At 38.3% G+C, this 19,363-nt stretch overlaps 1 protein-coding gene across 3 annotated transcripts in view; it reads left to right on the top strand.

Annotated features, from left to right (window-relative positions):
* STRIP2 (striatin interacting protein 2) overlaps positions 1–14,809 on the top strand; it is a 51,134-nt gene extending 36,325 nt beyond the window's left edge. For 2 of the 3 annotated variants that reach the window (XM_079149784.1, XM_079149786.1), the window contains 2 exons: positions 2,014–2,218; positions 6,226–7,724. In XM_079149784.1, coding sequence (XP_079005910.1) covers positions 2,014–2,218; positions 6,226–6,476 — 456 coding nt within the window. In that variant the 3' untranslated portion in view covers positions 6,477–7,724. Of the gene's footprint in view, positions 1–2,013; positions 2,219–6,225; positions 7,725–14,780 lie in introns of those variants that run through there. The other variant, XM_079149785.1, reaches the window with a different exon arrangement.
* The last annotated feature ends 4,554 nt before the right edge of the window (positions 14,810–19,363 follow it).

Here is a 19,363-nt window from a genome sequence, read left to right as displayed (position 1 = left end):
ACATTCCAAATGATACAAATTTAAAATTACTCATTGAGGCATTGCTGGTAAAAACCAGATTGGAAATATTACTGACTCCTTGGGTTTTTGTGCTCTTTATCAGAAGAATCAAATAAGAGCATATTGGCACCAGAACAAGGCTTTTTATTCTTATGCTTGAGCACAAGGAAAATAACACATGGGAGACACAAATCCCAGGCTAACCTCCAACAAAGGAAGGGATAGGCAGGGACCCCTTAATGTAATCTTGATGTGATGTCTCATTCCCATCTTAAGCCTCCACTTTCGTTTGAGTTTTACTATGCTAATAAAGCAAAGGCAACATATGTTACTTTAGTGACTACTTAACACATACCTTTGTCTCTTACCAACTAGAATTTTTTCCATCCCACCTGGGAAAGTTTCTAGTTGGTTTTTGGAGATTATTTGCCTGCCTCAGTGGATTTTATTTTATTTTTTATTTTTTATTTTTTTATTCATTGTACACAAATGGAGTACAATTTTTCATTTCTATGGTTGTACACAATGTAGAGTCACACCATTTGTATAATCATACATGTATATAGGATAATAAAGTTTGTCTCATTCCACCATCTTTCCTTCATTCCCCTCTTTCCCCTCCCCTCATTTCCCTCTACACAATCCAACATTCTTCTATTCTTCCCTTGCCCCCTTCCCCCTGCTTATGTATCAGCATCCACTTATCAGAGAAAACATTCAGCCTTTGGTTTTTTGGGATTGGCTTATTTCACTTAGCATGATATTCTCCAACTCCATCCATTTACCTGCAAATGCCATAATTTTATTCTTTATGGCTGAGTAATATTCCATGGTGTATATATACCACAGTTTCTTTGGATAAAGAAACTATTCAAGCGCATCTAGGTTGGTTCCACAATCTAGCTACTGTGAATTGAGCTGCTATAAACTGTAGACCAATATCCCTGAAGAACATAGATGTAAAAATCCTTAACAAAATTCTGGTAAATTGCATACAAAACATATTAAAAAGATAGTGCACCATGATCAAGTGAGGTTTATCCCAAAGATGCAAGGTTGGTTCAACATCTGGAAATCAGCAAATGTAATCCATCACATTAATAGACTAATAGATGCTGAGAAAGCATTTGATAAAATACAGCATCCCTTCATACTCAAAACTCTTGAAAAAATAGAGATTTGACTTTAAACATCTTGTTTTTCTTGACTCTGTATTTTTGGTACATCTGCTGATCATATAGTCTTTGAAGGCTGAAATGACTTCCCAACCTCCTATCTCCTGGTGTGTTATCTTAATTTTATAGCATTGACTACTGATCTGTTTTTTAACTCCCAATACTGTGGTGTGTTTGTTAACCCCATACAACTGAGAACTAACTTAGCTGTCTCAGAAACAATCTAAATGCCCATTAATGTAGGATCAACTGAAATGATGGTAAGTCTTTATATAACCGGTAAAAGGAATGAGGCAGTGTTATACTGGTATAAAATAATTTTTAAGCTGTTTTGTTAAATAAAAACCAAGACAGGGTATGTAGTTGGCTCTCACTAGTATTAGAAAAACAAAAGTAATGTGTAAACATAGAATTATTGTCAGAAGATATATAAGAAACTGGTAACAGTGGAAATGGTATTTATAGCAGACAAAATTTCTTTTGCCATGCCCTTTTAAAAAGATTTTTTTTTTAAAAAATGGACATAATACCTTTGTTTTTTATTCATTTATTTCTATGTGGTGCTGAGAATTGAACCCAGTACCCCACAAACACTAGGCAAGTGCTCTACCACTGAGCCACAACCCCAGACCCCTTGCCATGCCCTTTGAATATTGGAAACTTTAGAATGATTCCTCTATACTCTTGAAGACTAAATCTAAGTAGGGTCTAGATCTTAGATCCTCAAAAGCTCCCCAGGGATTTCTTAGATTTGTCTTAATTTGTCTGTCAGTTAGAAATTCCAAGAAACTATATCTTTCTGGGTTTTTCTTTACTCCCACCCCCTTTCATTGGACAGATGCTGGTCGTGTTTAAATCAGCACCAATCTTAAAACGGGCCCTCAAAGTCAAACAGGCCATGCTGCAGCTTTATGTCTTGAAGCTTCTAAAGATACAGACCAAGTACCTGGGGCGCCAGTGGAGGAAAAGCAACATGAAAACCATGTCAGCCATTTACCAGAAAGTACGCCACCGCATGAACGATGACTGGGCGTATGGGAACGGTGAGTATCTCAGAGTTCTTTATATATATATATATATATATACACACACACATATATATATAAAGAATTGCAGCTTTTTAAAAACTATTTAGTTTTGTATGTGGTGCTGAGAATCAAACCCAGTGCCTCATGCATGCTAGACAAGTGCTCCACCACTGAACCACAATCCCAGCCCCTTTTTTTTGTAAATAATTTCAGTTTTAACTTTATTTAGTTTCAGAGTTCTTGATTTCAAGGAGATGTCCAGTGTCTAAACAAAACTAAATAAACATTTGTCTCTACTCTTTTGGCATGAATTGTTACATATTTTAGATGAGAAAATAGGTCAGAGGCTGATACACCAAAATTTTTTTTTTTTTTTTTTTTTTTTTTTTTTTTTTTGGGTACCAGGGATTAAACTCAAGTGCACTTAGCCACGGAGCCACATCCCCAGCCCTATTTTGTATTTTATTTAGAGACAGAGTCTCACTGAATTGCTTAATGTCTCGATTTTGCTGAGGCTGGCTTTAAACTCACAATCCTCTTGCCTCAGCCTCCCCCAGCTGCTGGGATTACAGACTTGCACCACTGTGCCGGGTGCTACACCAAGCTTTTTAATGCCCCCCACTCTAGTTTGTACCTTGTTCTTTGTAAACTGTGTAAACCTACTTGATACAAGAAGTAAATTGATATTTCAAAAAAACTAGAGGAGAGTTAGGGATGTAGCTCAGTGGTAGGGCATTTGCTTAGCATATATAAGGCCCTAGGTTCAATTCCCAACACTGCAAAAAAAATAAGAAAAAAGGAAAAAGATAAAAGAAAAAATAAAGAAGGAAGGAAAGAAAGAGTAAAGGAAGGACAGATGAAAGAATATTGAATATTTTTACCACAAAAAAATAAGAAGTAATAAATGTTTGAGAAGATATGCTTTCCCTGAACTGAAAAGTATATAACATGTTCATGTATTGAGCTATCATATGGTACCACATAAACATGCACAATTTTTATGTATCAATTTGAAAAAAAAGCAAGTAAATTGTTCAGTTTTTGATCATCTCATCAAAAGACTTGTCTGTCTTGGTATTTCAGATGACCAGTTATAAAGCTGGTCCACACAATCCCCAACTATAGTGATATTTATACCTTTTGCTTTTTGACCTTTTTATTTATGAATATGGTTCTTACTGTTGACCACACTCATAATTGTTGAATTCTTGTGACTTGTTAGTGTACCTGAGTGTTTATGCTTGCAAACATGTGTTACTGAAAATTTTATTGTATAAAGTGGCCTTTGAAGTGTTCTACCTCATTTTTTTATGTCTCAAATCGTCTTTCAAAGTGAAAAAAAAAGAAAAAAAAAAGTAAATGAGAGAGAACCACTCCTTTATAAAACATTCCTTTCAATGATCTTTTCTTCGAAAAAATTTTTAAGTTAAACTTTTTTTTTTTTAAGTACTGGGGATTGAACTCAGAGTGCTATAACACCCAACTACATCCCCAACCCTTTTTATATTTTATTTTGAGACAGAGTCTCACTTAGCTGTTCAGGCTGGCCTCACCCTCCAAGTACCTGGGAATACAGGTATACACCATCATATCTGGCTTAAAATAACTTATGATTATAAAGTAGTCAGAAAAAAAATGATAAAATACAAGATAACATTTTACTATATCATTGGATGTACATATTTGTACCAATAGAATGCCACTGTTGACAGTGTATGTTCTTTAAGATCTTTTTCTATACATATTTTTTATAAAAAAGCAAATAGTATATGCTACTTTATAATCTTATTTTAGATAACATTACCTCTCTTTCTTTTTCTTAAAATCTCTTTGTTTATTTTATGTGGGCTAAAGCTCAAACTCAGTGCCTCATATGTGATAGGGCAAGTGCTCTACCACTGAGCTACAACCCCAACCCCAGCTCTGTCTTTTCACATCAGTACATTTTCATTTTTTTCCAATAATCAAGTCCATATTCAGAATTCTTCCATTGTCCCAAAATTTTCTTTTTTAAAAAATATTTTAGTTGTAAGTGGACACAATACATTTCTTTAATTTTTTTATGTGGTGCTGAGAATTGAACTCAGTGCCTCACACATGCTAGGCAAGTGCTCCACCACTGAGCCACTACCCCAGCCCCGCTTCAAAGTGTTCTTTATAGCTATTTTTTCCAAGTCAAAATCCAATTCATGATCTCAGATTGCATCCGGCAGTTATGTTAATTCATTTTGAATATAGTAATCTTCTTTCCCCTATAATATTAACTCGGCCAGTTGTCTTGGAGTGTCATTTTCCTTATTTCTCTATCCATGATAATACCTATATGCTGAAAGTTAGCTCTTAAGGTCTAATAAATTCAATTTAAATGTGAGTATCATGCCTTCTCGCTGATGTTGGAAACTAACATACAGCCTATTATCAGGAGATATAATATCTGATTGAGCAACGAGAACTTACACTAAGATTGAATGGAGTTTGGAAAATTTTTATTTTGAAGAGTTTTTTTCTTTCCATGGTATTACATTTATGGGATATGACCATTATTTCCATAATTGTATTAAAGAATTTTTATACCAGGCACAGCTTTGCACACCTATAATCTCAGATACTCTGTAGGACAAGGCAGAAGAGTCACAAGTTCAAGGCCACCCTGTTTCAAAATTAAAAAATTAAAAAAGAGGGTGTGCAGCAGTAGTAAAGCACCCTTGACTTCACATCCCAGTACCACACACCAAAAAAAGTTTTTAGCAAGGTGCCTCACACATGTCAAGACAAGTGCTCTACCACTGAGCTAAAACCCCAGCCCAAGATATAAAAATCTTTTATCCTAAATATGACACACCTCTGGTTGCTGCTATTGTGAGCCCAAACAAAAACTATACTTTTTAATTATAAATCATTGAATAGGCTGTTTGGGGTAGTGCACAACTATAATCCCACGGATTCCAAGTTTGAGGCTAGCCTCAGCAATTTAGTGAGACCCTGTCCCAAAATAAAAAATAAAAAGGGCTGGGGATATAACTCAGTGGTGAAGTACCCCTGGGTTTAATCCCTAGTACTTGGAAAGACAAAACAAAAGCTACTGAATGTAGTACATAAGAGATTTGGGAAATTTGTATCTCTAGCCCTGAAAAATAGAAGCAAAGCAGATTGTGTTTTCTGCTTTTACTTCCATGGAAGTCTTTATAATCTTAAAATAAGATGACACCTATTTGTCATGTGCTAGGGGAGATTCCAAGGAATTGAGAAAGTCTTCATTTTAGTCCATTTCTTTTTTGGGGGTCGGGGGTGATGCTAGGGATTGAACACAAGGTCTCATACATGCTAAAAATGTGCTCTACCACTGAACTACACCCCAGCCCATTCTCATTCTTCATGTGTACCCCTCTTACTCCTTCTCTTGAGAACTGGTGACTGCATTCAACTGGGAAATTTCCATCCCCTATTCTAGCTAGGGAAAGCTCAATAAAAGAAATTGAATTATCCTTTTGGAAAAGATAGTAGATAACGAACTAGTAAGAAAGTAGAATAAGGAAAAGGAAATATAAGCCAAGCTTATAATCCCAACTACTTGAAAGATTGAAGCAGAAGGATTGCAAGTTTGAGAACTTGGCAATTTAGCGAGACCTGTCTCAAAATAAAATTCTTAAAAAGGGCTAGAGATGTAGCTCAGTGTCAGAGCCCCTATAGTACACATGAAACCCTAGGTTCAATCCCCATTACCGAAAAAAAAAAAAAAGAGGGGAATGGAGAGGAGTCCACCTCCCTCAGAGCCCTCATTTTCTTTTTCAGAGGTAACTACTGTACCCAATTTCTAGACTACCCTTCCAAAAAGTTTCTGTATATATAAATTTATGTTGGTAGGAATATGTATATATTCTAAATTTCAGCAATGTACACTGTTCTTATAAAAAACAAAATTCTGAGCAGTTTCACTGATGGAATCCCATAGACCATGCTCAATAGAAAGGGAGTGGTATCCTGGTGATATAGTTCTTTTTATTCCTTTCTTCTCAATATAGACATTGATGCCAGGCCATGGGACTTCCAAGCAGAAGAATGCACCTTGAGAGCCAACATTGAGGCTTTTAACAGCCGACGATACGACAAATCCCAGGACTCTGAATTTTCACCTGTCGATAACTGCTTGCAGAGTGTGCTGGGGCAGAGGTTGGATCTGCCTGAAGATTTCCACTATTCCTATGAGCTGTGGCTGGAGCGAGAGGTGTTTTCACAGCCCATCTGTTGGGAGGAACTGCTCCAGAATCACTGAGCTCCTGACAAAGCATCTGATAAGATGGAGGTTGGCTCCAATAAGTGGTGCTCCGCCTACTCTGCCCATTCAGACTTTGTTTCTGGCTTTAGGATTCTTTTCAAGGGAGCATCTGGCCCGACCTGAGGCAGCCAGCACAGTTCAGGGCTATTCTGGAGGCAGTTGTGCCTGGAGATGGCGCCTGAGTCACAAACTAATTTGCTTGCCCTAACATTAGCTGGGTGCCTAGTTGGCCTTGTAAATCTCTTGGTGAATCTGTCCTGGACAGGATTTTTCTTAAGACCTGCTTTAGCCTTGCCTAGAACCAGGCTAACTCTTGCTGACCCTAACAGTGAGAGGAAATTTGTTATGGCATTTGATCCATGGCATTTATCACAGGTAGTGGGACAGGTGCAGATCACAAATAGATAGAAAGTGCTGGGTGCAGAAGCATAGGCCTGAAATCCCAGCTGCTCAGAAAGCTGAAGCATGTTAAACCAGCCTGGGCAATTTAGTGAAACCCTGTCTCAAAATTTTAAAAAAGGGCTTAGCGGTACAGCCTTACCTAGTAAGCACAAAGCCCTGGGTTCAATCAATCCCTAGTAAAACAAAAACAAAAAAAAAAAAAAAAAGAAGTTGGGTAAAACCAACTTTAAAATTAAGACTGCATTTTACATTTAAAATTTTGACACTCACCTCTTTCTAAAATCTTAGTTCTAAGATGATTTTAGAGCACCTGCACCTTTTCATGAAGGATGATGATTTACTATTCCCTAAACACCGCATGTTATAGAAAAGTGTATTGTGTAGAGTGGTTTCTTTATTTTCTAAGAAAGCTATGTTCAATGTGAAAATTATTTCCTTGTATAGTCTGTATAGGGCATGGAGTGCTTTGCCATTTGTAAAGAGCCATAGTCAATATGAAACGATCAGGCCTTCTTTAAGGATGTTTCATGTTTTTCTGAAATTACTTAGTCTTTAAATGGTTGGGTACAGGGCAGAAAATTATCCTATTCATTCAATTTATTTTTTAAATGACAAGTTAACTACAGGAGGTTTTATTTATTGAGATGGCATGTCCATTTGTGTTGATTAATTTATTTTTTAATTGAAAAGAACAGCAAGAGCATCACAGCTTACCATTTTTTCTTCTGAAATGTTGATTGATTTATTTTCTTTTTACTGCTAGAAAAGTGTCCTGTGGAGATTTAGCAATGCTGTTTCTACCTAAAAGTTACATGTTTCATAGAAAATAAAAGGGTTGATATATCAACCTCTTTATACTTTTTTGCAGCAGAATTACATTACTTCCCAAAAGAAACAAGGTTTTTAGAAAGGTTTCTAATTCATTCAGGATCACTTTCTCTTGTGTTCCCCAATTATGTCATCCATAGCTTCTAGCTTTTTCACTTTAAATTCCACCCCTCCAACAGACACTACTGATTCTTTTTAAGATGGCACTATGACACTATGCCAAAAGGTCTTGTTCAAATTGGCTTATTTACTCTTTGTCAACCTTTTAGAGGTCTCATTTGAAGGTCTTGATAGAAGTACTTAACAGTATCCAAAGGAACTATACCAGAATCTAATAAGTACCTCTTTTTCCTTTAGGGTAGCAGGATTTCAGTCTTTATGGAAAAAATCATGAAGACTTTAAATATATAATGAATGACACATTTAAATATTTAAAATTTTTTATAAGTAGGACAACTGTCCTCACTGCAATCAGATAATTTATTGAGTATTTCTTCTATAAATTTTATTTAACCTGGGGTCCAGCTAGTATGATTTTTAATATTATTTGAGTAAAAAGATAATTTTCAAGGAAAGAGCAATCATCAATCTATTTCTTTTAAAGTCATATAATGCTCAATTTGTGTCAAGAACAAATAAGTTGCCCTTTAAAAATATGCACACTAATGCTTTCTGAGGCACAGGAGTATGCCAAGATTTAACATTTCATACTTGATAATTCTTCTTTAAGGGAAGATTAATTCTCAATGTGGGTAGAGAAACTGAAGTACCAATGATAAATAATTGGTTTTAAATCACATCATTTTTTCCCCACTGACTTGCTAGGACTAGCTTTCAGGTGTTGACAGTCAGCCCTATATGCTCTCAATTTGAGAATCTGAGTGTGTGGTTAAGTAATGAATTCCAAACAACCACCCTCTAATGGTGATTACTGTTTCTACACAGAACACTATTTGAGTTATTTTTAAAGTAGAGGAGTTTTATTTGTGAATATTTCAGTAAAGTTTGTGTTGATTGTTGAAAATACTGTTCACCTTGTTAAGCACTATAATAAAAAGAAAAAGAAGCTGGAATTAGAAATTTGATCTTTAAATTCTTCAACATAAATGGAATCTTAAATTCAAATTAGATGTAGAAAGGAAGGATATAATTGAAGGTTAATATAGAACTCCAAATTTTAATGACTTATGAGAAATATTTATTTCTTCATCATGGGTTTGGAGAGTCAACTACAGCTCTGCATGGTTTGTTAAATTGACTTATTTCCATAAGTCTTCTTATTCTAGTTCTAGGCTAATGGAATATTCCATACCTATTATATACTCTTTTCACAATGAAGGTCAAGAGCAAGAAATAAACCATACCATACAAGCATGTTTAAAGTTCCTGCCTAGATATAGCATAAGTCAGATTGTTCACATTCCATTGACCAAAAGCAACTCAACAAGGACAACCCTAACATTGGGCCAGAGAAGCATACTGTACCTCAGGTGACAAGGGAGAGGCAGTATCCCTTACAATCATGGTCATGAATATCTGCTCCTATTCTATACACAAAATATACAGAATCCTTCCTTAAGGAAGACTCTAAAAGTCTTAATCTAGTCATTATTTAAGGCCTAAAGTCCAGGCTCTCATCAGATATACAGTGCCTCTTTATCCTGAAACTTGTGAATTTAAAAAGAGCAGACGAATAGGTTACGTGAATTACAGTGATCATTTCAAATGTATACATATACCAAACATTAAGTAGTACATCTTAAACAATTTTTGTGTGAATAACTCAGTAGAGCTGTTTTTTTAAAGAAGTAAAGGTAAATAAAAACAAGTTATCGCTTCACCTCCCCCCCATGCATGTTCACATCTAAAAAACTGATATAGTTCCAATAAACACTCCTCCGCTAAGGGGAAAAATAGAAGGCACACAGCAACCACTGATCCATTGCACTTCTGTAAACCTACAGAGCAAATGTGGGGTCTTCTTAATCTGAGGACAGGAAAAGTCTTCACTCTGCTCTTCAGAAGTAGCTCCCCACCATTCATTATTCTCTGGGGTTAGGTAAGGCCTTCCTTATAACCTTAGCCACATCTGAAGAAGGTATTGGAAAAAACTTCCACTGAGTTCTTGGTATCATAGCCTCCAGTTTAAGGAATGTTGGGACCAAGAAATCATTTTATATTTTGAATAGTCATTGTCCTTAGTTGGACTGGCACTTAGCAATGTAACTTTCAAGAGCTTTTAAAAATTTGTTTCATCCAGGTGCTATGACACATATTTGTAATCCCAGCTACTCAGGAGGCTGAGGCTGAAGGATCACAAGTTCAAAATAAAAAGGACTTGAGATCTATCTTCGTGGTAGAGCACCCCTGGGTTTAATCCCCAGTACTACAATCAATAATAATAAAAAAAAAATTAAATCTAATTCCAGTCAGTTTGCCAATACTCTTTGAAGCCTCTCTAGACTTGGTTGCAAGTACATCTTGTCAGGCTTCATTGGGACCCTCAGTCACTTTTCCTTGAGTTTTTTTTGTTCACTTAAAGATTTTACTACGGTCCACATAATCAAATCAGAGATCTTACTAGAAGGTCTGAATATCACACCCTCAATTCAGCGTTGTCTTAAACATCCTTTTTGATTCAAAGCATTTTAAAATTTTCTCATAAGTTGAAACAGTTGCAACTTTCAACCTTGTAAGTCTTGAAATTTCTGTATCTTTTCCCTTCTATCCTTGCTTGAAAATAAGCCAATTTTATGAGCATCCCTTGCTTGTAGTATTTTAACAAATGCAGCTGAAACTAACCAACCCATGCTGTCAACATTGTCTTAAAACCTCTTTACCCATCTCACTTTTCATGTAAGTTATTGAAGACAATGATTTTACCAAATGTGTGCTATTGTTTTTAACAAGGGTTGACAAATTTCCAGCAACCTTTTACATTTTCTCACTTAGGCATTTGGTTTTAAACCAAAACCACATATTTTCAGGCTTTTTAATGGTAATACCCCACTGTTGGTACTAACTTCAGTGTACTTATACTCTATCACCAAACAACCCAAACAAACTTTTCCTTCTCATTTGTGGATCTGAGTTTAGCCCTGATTACTCCATGTGTCTTCTCATTCTGGCCTTTACACTGGCTGATGGAGTAGTCTTAGTTATCATAGTGAAAACAGGAGCAACAGGACTAAATCATACAAATGAATTTACAGCTGCTGCTCAGATATGTTATAACTCACAACGACTCACATGTAATTGGCCAAAGCAATTCACATGGCCAAGCCTGATGTTGGTGCAGGGAAGGTGACTCCACCTACAGGAAGGCAAGCCTGTGTTATACTCTTGCAGAGGAGGAAGTATATAATTAAGAACAAGCACAACACCTACCACAGTTGTTTAATGTTGTCTTTAGTCAGAAGCTAAATATGGGTGAAGAAGTTAAATATAGATGTGGGTTAGCAATCCTGAATCACCATTCTCTTCTGGGGTCTCTGTATTGCAAAAGAAAAACCTGGAACAACATTTCTCGAAATCTCCTACCCTGCATGATTCCAAGTTATAATTTATTAACAGAAGGTACTTAAATTTTGTGGAAAGGGGAAAAGAAGCCATTATCCTCTGGAAACAGTTATAACCAGACATATGGACAAACATGAGTCATAGCAGATTTCCAGTAAGTTCTTGAGATTTGTGGTGGGACTTCCTCAGAGATTCTTGAGAATTTCATCAGCTTCCCAGTGAGCTTTTGTGAATCATATATTTAAGTACATTATTATGAGGTGTTCACAGTGGCCTTGATGACCTTCTTTGTCCATAGCTCCCCCAGTTCTTCCATCTAATAATTATCATTGTTATATAAAGACAATGCTATACACCCATATTTTCATGGTTTTTGTTTCTCCATCAAATACTTGTGGTAGGTTTGAATTCTTTCCTTTTAGTTCTTTTGTAGGCAACCCATATTTAAAACAAAACAAGCTGAGATGCAGCTGAGTGCAGTTGTGGAGCTGTGGTTATCCTCAGTGGTAGAGTGCTTGCCTAGCACCTGTGAGGCACTGGGTTCCATCCTCCATACCCCAAATAAATAAATAAATAAAGGTATTGTGTACTCTACAACTAAAAAAACTTTTATTAAAAAAATGCAGTTGTGGTTCTTAAGCAAAAAATGATACTGGTTCATATAGTAATTAGGCTTAAGACCTTAATCTTATTGACATCATACTAGCTAAATCACAACCCTAATAGTCAGGCTGGATCAAGGGGTGCCACTCTTTTGACACTCTGAGAAGGTAGGTGCTAAGTGTGTGTTTTGGGTGCTTTGCAAAGGCAAAGAAAGTCTTCCCATGATTTCAGAAATACTGGGCACAGCTACTTACAATATAGTTCCAGGCCAGACATTTATATGATACTGTGCTAAAAGAATATTTTATAACTTATAGAATTTAGCTATAATTGAGCTGGGGATGTATCCCAAGGGTAGAGCACTTGCCTAGCATGTGTGTAAGGCCTCGGATTTGATTCCTAGCACAGAAAAAAAAAAAAGCTATAATCAACATTTGTGAAACACTCAGTAGGATCAATAGCAGTTAGTACATTCTTACATGTGGTTACTACTAATCCATATTTTAATATTTACTTTATATGATTTATAATCTGAGAAACCAAAAGTACATTTCAGAGTAAAAAGGACTATAGCATGCCAGGCTTGGTGGCACAGGCCAGCGGCTCTAGATACTGAGCAGGTGGATCACAAGTTCAAAGTCAGCCTCAGCAACAGCAAGGCACTAAGCAACTCGGTGAGACCCTGTCTCTAAATAAAATACAAAATAGGGCTGGGGGTGTGGCTCAGTGGTTGAGTGCCCCTGAATTCAGTCTCTGGTACCACAAAAAAAAAAAAGGACTACAGCATAATTATCTATCTATACATGAAATAAAACTTTTGCCTACTTCTGAGATTCTACCTACTTTCTCATTTTTCCAGACCAAAAAAAAAAAAAAAAAAAAGAAAGAACCAGGAGAGTAGCTCAGTGGTAAAGTGCCTGCTTAGTATGCACAAGGCCCTGGAGGCGGTTTAACAATATAAGGAAATGTATGACCTCTAAACTAGGATACCAGAAAGAACATCAAAGCTCTGTCCACATTGGCAAAACATTGTAACAACATGAAAATACTTCTGGAAATGTTGGCATGCGCAAATTCTAAATAATTTTTGGAAAATACAGGAGTTGTCCTAAAACCTGGTGTAGTTTGGATGAGTGTCCCTCAAAGACACATGTGTTAAAGGCTTGCTCCACAGGGTGGTGGTGTTGGGAAGTGGTAGAACCTTTTAGAGGTGGGGCCTAGTAGGAGTCCTTTTGGTCACGTGGGGATGGGGAAAATACCTCAAAGAAATTATGGGATCATGGGGATTTGCATCATAGCTCATAAGATGGACAAAAATGAAACTTTTCTTTATATAAGTTAATTGCCTCATGTAGTTTGTTATAGTGATGGAAAACTAACTAACACATAGTGTAGATGGGAAGAACAGTGTGTCTGTCCGTTATTGTGGAAATGGGGTTATGGGAGATTCACTAAGTTCCCATAGCAATAGGTCAAAGCAGTTTGAAATATAATTTCCTCCAAGCAGTTCTTCTGGATATTCAGACTCCTGAGTCTTGCAAGTGTAATAAGATTGTGTCTAAGGATGCTATGGGGAGTGTTAAGGTTGTTTGCTCCTTTAGTAATCAGATTTAAATTTCAAAAAACAAGGATTTACATTTTTTATCTTATAAAAAATAACTAAAATCTTTCTAAGGAACTGAAAGAGTACAAAAGTCATCCCACCTCTGCTCAAACACCTTCAGTGACAGTGACTTCCTTACTAAATAAGACAGTGCCATCTGTCCCCTTGCTTCCAAATGGAAATATGACTTTGAACATTCTGTAACTTTTGTTCAAATGCTTAACGGAGTTGGCAAGACAAAGTTCCTCCATGTGGACGGCTGTGAAATATGTCTTTGCCACAAGATATTTTACCCAGAAATGAAATACAGCATCATGGCGTAAACTGATACTAGACCCAACTTGGTGAGCTATTAGCATGCTCTGCTTCTATGAGCTGCGTGATATGCAACAAATTATCTGTGCCTGAGATCACCCAACTGCAAAATGGGGATAATACTATTTGCTATACTTGTGGATCTTTGTCTCCCAAAGGCCATGTGTTAAAGGCTTAGATATCAGCCTCAGGCACCATTGGGAAGTGTTGAAATCTTTAGAAGGTGGGCCTGGTAGAAGGAAGTTAGGTCATGAGGGCCATTGCTCTTGAAGGGTATATTGGGGTTGCTGTTCTCTTCCATTGTTTTTTCTTTTCAGTACTGGGAATTGAATCCAGGACCTCATGCAGGGCAAGTACTCTACTAGAGTATCACTGAGCTACCTCCGCAACCCCTCTCCTCCTCTCTTCTCTCTTTGCTTCCTGGCAACTGTAGCTTCTTCTGTCACTCCCTCCAACCATGATGCATGGCCTTGCCACACAACCCAGTGTAACAGGGCATGAGCTAGAATAAAGCATTTCCTCCTTTTGAATTGGTTATGTCAAGTATTGTCCACATCAGTGGAAATCTAATATAATGCTACTTACCTTCTATGGTTGTGAAGATGAAATGGGTCAATGTGTGTATAGTGTTTAAAATAATGCTTGCTAAACATTACTATTACTTCCCTCTCAAAGAACTGCCCAGCAAGAATTACAAACAGCACTTCAATTCTCCAGACCAGGAATCAGTAAATTACATGCTATGGGGAATTCCTGCTCATCTCTAGTTTTATACAGCCCATGAGCTGAGAATGGCTTTTATATTTTTAAATGGTTGAGAAAAAAAAAATCCAAAGGAGAAAAATATTTTCTGATACATGAAAATTCTATGAAATTCAAATTTTAGTTTCTGATGGTTTTCCTAGGACACAGCCACACTCATTTAAGTGTTGTCTGCAACTGCTTTCATGCTGTGTCAGCAGAGTTTAGTAGTCACAAAAGAGGATATAAGGTCCTGAAGTCTAAAATATGTACTCTCTGTCCCTCCACAGAGTTTGAATCTTGATGATTCTTCTTCAAGGCCTGCCTCAGCTGGTCTTACTGCTCCCCAGAGTTCCCACAGCTGGTACTCTAGTGGCTGACCAGAGGTAAGAATCTACAAAGAACAATTTCATTTTTTCTGTATCTTCCTTTTTGATATTAGGGCTATAACGAGTTGGGGGTCATATGAGAAGTGAAAGCAGGGTTGTACTAAGAAAGGAGGAGAGGGAGGAAGGAGGCAGGGAGAGAGTAAAGGGAAGGAGACAGGAAGGAAGGAAGGAACGAAGGAACGAAGGAAGGAAGGAAGGGAGGGAGGGAGGGAGGGAGGGAGGGAGGGAAAGGAAAGCCAGTCTAGAGCAGAAAGGAAGAAATGTGATTTTTTTTAAGTGTAACTCCTAAGAAAGATAGTGATAGAATATTCTAAATTTGGATATTCTAAGAATGCATACTTCAATTTTGGTAATGTTTTTAAAAACAGCACAGTTAGCTTTACTATTTATGAAGGCGACATAAGGATATGTATTCATAAATAGATAAAATTAACTAGTGCTTTTCTGAAGTGAGGTCAAATAGTTATCTAAATTTAACGTCTTCCCATTTTCACGGAAGATTTATACAGTTCTTAGGGAATGAAAAGATTGAACTTAAGTCGTAAACTTTGAACCAGTTTATGCTTGCCAGGCAAGGGCTCTACCCCGAGCTACAGCCATAGCCCTAAGTGATTCTTACATGCACTGATATCTAAGAAAAATGCAAATATGGTCAATGACATCATCTTTTGATTCTACCCATAACCCAATGTGTGTTATAACAAAATCTGCCTTTCAGCTGCACACCTCAGCAGTACCCCCTTGACCTCCTGCAGGTCAATGATAGAGACTTCCCCAGTGTAAAGTGTGACAGTCAATTCAGTCAATGGAGAACAATCCTGCCTTTGATGTTATCTTGTTATCAGTAGGCCATTTAACATCTTGTCTATTCACTGGCAAAGCAAGCTTTCTTGTTCTTTCTATCTTTTAAACTGAGGTCTACTGGGAAAACATTAAATTTACAAAGTACTTTCACTTTCATTCTAAGACATCACCTTCTGAGCAAACCAAAGGAAAAAAGCCAAGCTCAGAGAATTGCCCCAAATTGCACACCTAATAAGTAATGAGGTCAAGACTTACATCCACATGTGGCCTTAGGTTCAGGGCACCTTCCTGAATAATTTGTGTTTAAAAGCACAGGCTGGAGGCAGAGGGAGCTTTCACCCTGCCAGAGTGAACCTGGCTGTTACTCATTCTCAGACCCTATGTGCCAACCAGAGAACATAACGGAAATGAACATACTGGTTTTGGTGAAGTAACACCACCAGAGGATGTGCAAAGTGCTCCGCAAGCTGCCTTCATGTTAAGTACTATTTGCAGTGCCAGAAGGGGGAGCGTCTGGCCCAACAGGACAAGGGTTGATACAAGGGAATCTCCAAAGGTCACTTGGGCCTCGCTGATGCACTCATCATCTGAGATGGACGGAAGCAAGCAGAGAAGATGAAGGGCATTAAGACTGGGGAGGCAGTGGTGCCACAGGTGTTGGAGACTTGGAGGTGGACAAGTGGAATGAGGGGGAGATGCCCTAAGTGGAGGGAATGAGGGGGGCTGAGAACCAAGCTCCAGTGGAGGCAATTCTTCGCCATAGAGATGGTCATTCCCAGTGAGGTAGTCACGAATGTTACTAGATGAGCTCTCATATTAGGGTCACTGGGGGAGGATGGACATGGGGCTAAAGGACTGGACTTTGGGATTAGTTCCCACTAGGAGTGCAGCAGGAAGCATAGGCAGGTAATGGCCAAGTGAGGTCTGTTGAGCCAGGAGCATAATGATATCCCAGAAGCAATTGGGGAGACCTGAAGGAGACTGTGGTGTGGAATGGTCCCCCAAGAGTTCATGTGTGAGAAGATAGGTGCCCAGTGTGACCATACTAAGAGGTGGTGGAACCTTTAAGAGGTGGGGACTAGTGAAGTTGGATTGGGGGCATTGCCCTTAGAAGGAATTAAGGGCAATTAACTCATGAGACCCCGAGTTAGTTCTCACAAGAGTGAGTTACTACAGAAGATCAAACCTTGAATCCTTCTCTGGCTTCCTGTCTTACCATGTGATCTCTCCCTCCTACATATACTCCCACTATGATGCCATCTGCCATTAGGCCCTCACCAGAGGCCAAATCAATGGGCATGTCTGATCTTTCAGTCTTCAAAATGCTGAACTAAATAAATATTTTTAAAATGTCTTCTATCAATATGTAAATATAAGGGGTAAACCTTTTTTTAAAATAAACTATCCAGTCTCAGGTATCTCATTATAGCAATGGAAAACAGAGTATGATAGAAGGGTATCACTATTTTAAAAATGAAAAAATAAAAATAAAAATAAAAAAAGGGTATGACCATTAACTTATGCTCACCGATCAATGAGAATGAAGTAGTTACTGGGTTTGACAGAATAAAGAGTACAATACTTTCCCTACTGAATCATGAAAGTTGTTCCATTTGTCATAACTACAGTGGCATACAATGAGGAGCCTAAAGAAGTTGTTCATTGTGAAGGATGCAAGTTAATAGCATATCTATGTATAAATAATTGCATTGCCAGAGGTCTAGGCCAAGTTTAATTGGCAAAAAGTGTTGTTAGTGATTAAAAGCTCCCAGAGATAGTTGAAGGTTGAATAGGCTCTGATAGGTAGTGAGGAGAGGGCATTCTAGGTAAAAGGGGACCACATAAGCAGAGCTTGGGGAATGTGACAGCACAACAATTTCCAGAGACAGAGGAGTGCCACAAAATGTAAAACATGTGGGGTCAGTGAGAATAAAGCTAGAAAAGCAGATTGAAGCAAGATTAAGAAAGGTCATAGATACTATGCTGAAGAGTTCGAAACTTTTTCTTTATAAACTATCCAGTCTTAGGTATCAGGAAACAGTTGTCAACAGTTTTTGAAAATTGGTGAGACATTATTAAATCTGTGCTTTAGAATACCAAGATGGAATGCAGAAACCTAAGGGGCAGAAGCATAGGTCAAGAGACCTCTGCAGCAGCCCAGACAATGACAGTACAGGTTTGAACAAGGTGGTGATCTGAGGGAGAGGCAGAGGGAGTGGGGAGAAGGGAAGTTCCCCTGAGTAAGAGCCTAACAAGAAGTGATGAAGGGTACATTGAGGGGTTTGAGACTGGGCATTGGGATCGGGTAGCGCCATCCCTAGACCTAAGAAAGACTGGAGATGACTCAGGTGCCAGCGAGAGAGGGGATATCCCTCAATGGAGGGATAAAGGAGAAAGGGAAGGATCAAAGATGACTAGTTCACAACCTGGGTGCCTAGAGAGCTATTGATGTCATCATCCAAAATAGAGGAATGCACATTGCCTATGAGAAGTGTTTCAGATACAGTAGGATGAAGTTCCTAAAAGCTAAAGTTTTAAAATCAAATTTATCAAGGTGTAATTTACATAAAATGCACTCACTCATTTGACATGTGTAGTTCAAGGAATCTGAGAAATTTAAATACCTGTGCAAAGCCAGCTTCATGGGTATGTGAGACTAAGTATTCATGCTAGGTCCTATTTTCAGAAGGGCCTTTTGCTTTGGGTTTAATACTCTTGAGTTCACGATGCAGAAGTTTTCTCTGAATTTGTGTTTTGTAAATGAAATCCACTGGGACAATGAAGTGTGTTGAGGGAGGGGTTTAGAGCCTTAGCTTTGCTGAGTCTCTTTCCTATGACCCTCCATGACCCCCAATCTTTACCCTACCTCAGCCCCACCTCAGAGCAGGGCACCCCAGCACGCTGCACCCCAGCACGTTCAAAGACACGTGAGCATCTTCCCTAACATGATCCTAGTATCAAGCACATCCTGGTACACAGGCTGCAATCCCTTGAGGCTCACCCATCGGTCACACCCTAGGAAGGGGAGTGTTCCAGTACATAAGGAAACACAAAATTAAGAGCAAATTAAACCAGCCCGATAGGTTGATACAGAACACAGAAAGAAAAAAAGTTTTATAATTAAGTAACTTTAAAGAGAAAAAGAGTTTTATAATTAACTTTAGTAGCGTCCTTTCTTGCTTCCCTTTATTTTTATTTTGCACTGAAACTTGCAAATTATGTAGTTCGCCCTGCACCTGTGTAATTACCACCACCATTAGGATGAAGAATATTACCATCACTCCCAATTTTCTTCTTGGCCCTGAATGGAGTCAACTGTCCATAGTGGCAAACCCCAACCACAGTTGTCCCTTCAAGACAACTGAATTTAAAAATTTACAGCAGGGCTCTGAAACTCGGGGAAAGCAGGACTACAAGAATTCTGCTCCCCCCTTTTCTCTTGGGGCCTGTACCGGACTCTTACAAACATTTCCTCCACGTTATCTTCACTTCCACCCTCAAAGTTCTTATTCTCATTTTCCAGAAGAGGTCACCGTGTGTCTCCACGGTCAGCCCAGAGAGTGCTGGGGCTCGCACTCACCCTAGTCGGTCCACTCCAAGCCCAGTACCGCCCACGCCCGAGCACCGCCCGCCGCCCGCCCCCTCGCGGAGCGCCCAGCCGGCTCTCACAGCCCAAACCA

The sequence above is a fragment of the Sciurus vulgaris genome (genome assembly GCF_902686455.1).
Source record: "Sciurus vulgaris genome assembly, chromosome: 8".
In the NCBI taxonomy this organism is placed as follows: Eukaryota; Metazoa; Chordata; class Mammalia; order Rodentia; family Sciuridae; genus Sciurus; species Sciurus vulgaris.
This window is presented reverse-complemented; position numbering and strand designations above follow the sequence as displayed.